The sequence below is a fragment of the Charadrius vociferus genome, unplaced genomic scaffold (genome assembly GCF_000708025.1).
Source record: "Charadrius vociferus isolate BGI_N301 unplaced genomic scaffold, ASM70802v2 scaffold162, whole genome shotgun sequence".
Taxonomy (NCBI): domain Eukaryota; kingdom Metazoa; phylum Chordata; class Aves; order Charadriiformes; family Charadriidae; genus Charadrius; species Charadrius vociferus.
The window spans coordinates 592568-597386 of NW_009647236.1; the positions used below are offsets into that span (position 1 = coordinate 592568).

Below are 4819 nucleotides of genomic sequence, written 5' to 3' on the forward strand. Positions count from 1 at the left end.
GTTTACAGCCATTTCTCAGTCTCCTGAAAACGCTGAAAGAGAACCATGCAAGGAAAGGAGCTCACTCTCCTCCCTGAGAACACAGAGCACAACTGAGGAAAACTGTCTCATCTCTCAAAGGCAACCAGTTCCTCCTGCAGACAAAGACTTGGAGAATTCCCGTGAGAAAATCAGTCTGTCCTGCCCAGGTGACACTAGAAAAAATAGCACAGCTGAAGAGTTATTTCAAAACGGTGATCTGTTGGGACAGATAGCTGAGCTCACAAGGCAGAACTCTCTAATTAAAGCTCAACTGAGTAAATTCAGAGGCATCTCTGAAGACACAAGTGACTGCCTCCATCAGCCAGACCCAATACCAAATGCACATCCTACCCCAGACTCTTCACGAGGACAGGTGAGAATTTAGTAGAAAAGGAAGGCTGGATTCCCCTTTCTGCTGATCTGCTTTCCCATAGCTTACTGATGCTTTAAGACTGCTTCTGTCCGGTTGTCAGTTGTTTTAAGGAAAATAGTAGAAAAACACATATTCTTTTCATTCATTTGCTTGGAGACTTTGATTTGTTTTGTCATTCCCTAAGGAACTCAAAAGTAGTTTCTCATATTGGGCCTATGTTGTTTGTATATGGGTGCTGAAAAGCCCCAAGTGTGCAGCACACTTACAAGCTTGGGATAAGGTTATGCTGCAAAAAGAGAGGCGCGATTGCAACATGATCAGGCATATCTCTTGTAGCTTGAGTAATATTAACAGTGAAAGCACTGCACCAACGCACAGGTTCTTGTGAAGCTTGTAAAATGTGTATTTAAATCCATGGCATACATCTTTGCTGCTACTATGACCCAAAAGCCCATGAGATTAAAGTTGGTGCAAATCTCTTGCAAATACCTGATTACACACAGTGACTGAATTACTGTTGAATTAAGGTTCCTAAAGATTTTAGATTTCCTCATGTAAATGTAGGCTGAGAGTATTGTCGCTTTCCACGTGGTATTATGTTGTGTAATGTTTAGTCATTTAGTTGTACAAAGTAATGCAAAGTTTAAGTGGTGTTTTTGTGGAAACAGTTACTGGAGGGGGAGGGGAAGGGGTCAAAGTGGATGAAAACCTGGTTTAAACATGAGTTCGAGGATACTTCTGCTAGAAATCTGCTTTTGTTGCCCCACACCATCCTGACTATGTGACTGTCGGATTAAATATTTTCTGTATTATGGTTAATTGCTAGATGGTTGGCAGTTTTCTTTTTTCTTTTTTTTTTTTCTTTAATGATACAGACAATAGCTGTTTTTTCCTATTTGTAGGAAGACCAATTTAAAATACTGTTGTGTTTAGTCAATTACAGGACAGTGAAAGGGACAAAATCAGATTTTTCATAGGAGGTGCTTTATAATCATGTTTACTTCCAGTTTGAAAACTAAATGCATAGAAGTACTTGAACTATATTGAATGCTTTCCCTGAAGGTGCAAATTAAGTTTTAATTGGAAGTAATTATCCAATTATTCAAGTAGACTCCTCTTGTGGTATCGAAGAGCTTGGAGGAAAGAATAGCAGAGCTGAATCGTCAGAGTACAGAAGCACATGATAAACTGTTGCAGCTAATAGAGCAGCAGAAATTAGCAGCTACCTATATGGTCCCTCCAACAATGTCTCCTGTTCTACCCCCATCCCTAAATTACACTGGTAAGTACCCAGCTTCTGGAGAAACAAAAAAACAGTAAGACAATGTTTTTCCCCTTTTGGGAGTTCTGTGTCCTTGTCTGATTGGATTAACGGTTGTGGTGAGCAGTACAGTTGCTGCTAATGACTGTGTGGTACAAACACTCCTTACTTCAGAGAGCTAAAAATATATCGGCTCCTAAAGTTAGTTTCTTAGAGATTAGTCTGCTGCAAATAATCATGCTTTGTGGTAAATCTCCTCTTTGCTATGTCCTTGTCTGCAGAACAGTTCTGCTACATAGTCACGGATGGGCAGAACAAAGTTTTTTTTTTAATCAGTCCTCTCTGCTGGAGAATCTGTTAATAAAATGACTAAGTATTTACATCAGGCTTCTAGAAATCGTGGCAGAGTAGTTATCCAATTCTCAAACACATTTCAGTTTTTGGTCTTTCAGGTGCTCTTTCCATTAGACTACCTTGCTGAGTTACTGCCAGTGCTAATAGAAAGAAGTTACTGAAGCTTCCAGTCATCTAAAGAGATGAATTAGTGAAGGGAATATTCTTGCTGATTCAAGATTCGTAGATTAGCTGCTATGTGTAACTATAAACAAAAACACTCTACAGCAGTTGAGGGCTGCCTTACCTTTTCATGGAGTTACTGCAATTACAGGCAGAACTGCCCATGAGTATGTACCCATGCTCTGTCTAGGACACCCACCCTTTCCCCCTTCCTAAGCTGCAGAGGATGTATAATGGGAAGGACTTGAGGGGGAGAGGAAGGAGGGGGAGCACAGACCGTGTTTGTGCATATATGTGCAGGTGCGTATGCAACAACTCTTGCAGGGGAATCATAACACTTTTAACACTTCTATGGCTGTTGTAACAAATTCAGCACAAAAAGTAGAATCTTAAAGGAACAAAGTAGAGAAATCAAAAGTCTCAAAGTCTCTGATTGCCAAAAAACAGAAGGCTTATCTGTGGAAGAATCATTCTATATCTGTGCACTTTGTCCATAGTTGTTCGGAGTATCTGCTTTCAGTATCTGTCATTTTCAGAGTGTGGGTATGGGGCTGATGTTTAGCCTGACGTTTTATGTCTGCTTTGTATATTCTGTACCATTGTGAAGAATTACATGATGCCCTTCAGAAAATGGGAAAATGAAATGAACGTTGTGCAATGTTGCTGTGTTCTCATCAGAATCAAGCTATTATTTATTGCCTAGAGAATGCAAAGAAGACAATTGAAGTGTCTGTTCCTGTCGCAGTTGCTATGGACAGTTCCAAAGAAGATAGTGTTTCCCCTGCCAGTATGACAAGTATAAGAAGGTAAAAGTTAACCCTTTACTATTTCATTTTTGCAGTGTCTTGATTACCCATGGAGCAGAACTTGAACACAATGGAAAAATTGCTATGTTTTTCTTTGGTTTCATGGACTTTCCCTGACTTCATCACACTGAACTGTGGAAATGGGACAGAGGTCTAATAGCTTTTTCACAACTCCATTGTTCCTATTTAAAATAACTGCATTAAGACAGATGACATTGGTTGTTGAAGACTATTGATGAGGGGTCCTAACTCAGGATCTGAGATGTGATTCTGGTAGTCGCTTCTTCTTTTCACTTTTTCAATCTCATCTTGAATGTCTACAGGTCTGTAGGTGACTCTAGCAAACCTTGTTCACCCCTAAGTACCACATCAGAAAGTGTGAAATTAACTCCTGTCAGCCAAAGGCCAAAGGTAAGACTGAAAAAATCTTCAGCCGGAAAGTCTGATTGCAGTGCCGTAGAAGGAAAAAGCAAGACAGATAAAGAAGGGGAGAGAGCTCTGTCCTACCTTAAATCTGCTGAGCCTAACAGTAATCGATTCATGGCAGTCTGGATTCTGGACAGTTGATAAGGGGAGTTCTAGTGCTAGTGACATTAGTTGTTTGCTGCCACAGAGCTGTTATTTACAAGTGAATGATCCTTTAACTACATCTGTGGCTGTGGCATCTTCATATGTTAGAACTGGGAACCTCTGGCAGTCTTTCACTGGTGGCTTTAGAGAATTTCAAGTTGTTATTATGATGTACTGGTAAAGCCACACACACAGGAGGCAAGTGAGCTTGCACAAGTCAGTTGCTGAAGGATATATAAATCCAAATGCAAAGAGAAATCACCAGTCTGGATTTCTGATTCCCGATGTGCAAAGGGAAAAAGACTACAGTGAGATGCTTTCGGGGGGAACTCCAGGCAGTGGTACAGTCTGGTAAACCAGTTACAGATCTGTTTGTATGCTTGAAAGCAACCGTGAGGAGATAGTAATACTGTCTTTCCTGATGTCTGAGAATAATCTAAATTAGGAGTAAGAAAGAGAAACAAAGTTAGGGTCCAAGACTCCCTACCCTAACAGCAAAGTATACATCCGCAGAGGGGAAGTTTGGAGTACTTAAGGTAGATGTGGCTTAAAGTAGGTGTCTGAAGTAGGTGTTTTGTCTACCTCTGTGGTGCCTATGGCAGACAATCACAATGTATGGGTGAACTGATACGTAGCAAGTTTACAGAAGCCATCACTAACTAGCAAGTCTGTCGGAAATTTGTGATGCGTGAATTTCAACTGGTTTCTTCTTTTGCAGGTGGAAAAGCAAAAAGAAGAAGGCTGGTTTGCATTGTCAATGCATGTTATGTAAAGGAAGCTGCACTGAAGTCCTATATTTTTTTTTAATCTTTTTTTATGGACCAAAATAATGTCACCATAGTCCCCCTCTCCAGATGTACAGTTTAACTCTGAAGTGCTTTCATGTCAGTGCCATTAGTATAAGAAGGTCCATATGCTTATTGTATTTGTGCCATACAAAGCACTATAAGAAGTCCTGGGAATGAGTTTCTGAACTGGACTTGCTGCTGTGACATCACCCTGTTTCACTGAATAAACCCTTCACAAGATTGTAAACTGAGGCTGCTGTGGCCATACAAATGAGCATCTGATATCTGTGTTATATATGCTGAAGACAGAAGGTTTTAGAAAATGCATGTGAAATTTTCTGGACCGTGTATTTGCAGAAAATAAGGGAATCAATTAAGAAAAACTGAGAGGGGGAATGTACCCATGTTCAAAAGCAACCTGGAGATTAGGAAGCCAGTATATTCCCGCTGGGTAAGAATTTGCATCAGAAACAATTTGTTCCTT

General features: G+C 40.2%; 1 protein-coding gene across 1 annotated transcript in view; it reads left to right on the plus strand.

Moving 5' to 3' along the window:
* Nucleotides 1-4319, plus strand: part of SPICE1 (spindle and centriole associated protein 1) — a 50690-nt gene extending 46371 nt beyond the window's left edge. The window contains exons 13-17 of the mRNA XM_009879931.1: nt 9-394; nt 1505-1676; nt 2875-2977; nt 3301-3388; nt 4266-4319. Coding sequence (XP_009878233.1) covers nt 9-394; nt 1505-1676; nt 2875-2977; nt 3301-3388; nt 4266-4319 — 803 coding nt within the window. The remainder of the gene's footprint in view (nt 1-8; nt 395-1504; nt 1677-2874; nt 2978-3300; nt 3389-4265) is intronic.
* The last annotated feature ends 500 nt before the right edge of the window (nt 4320-4819 follow it).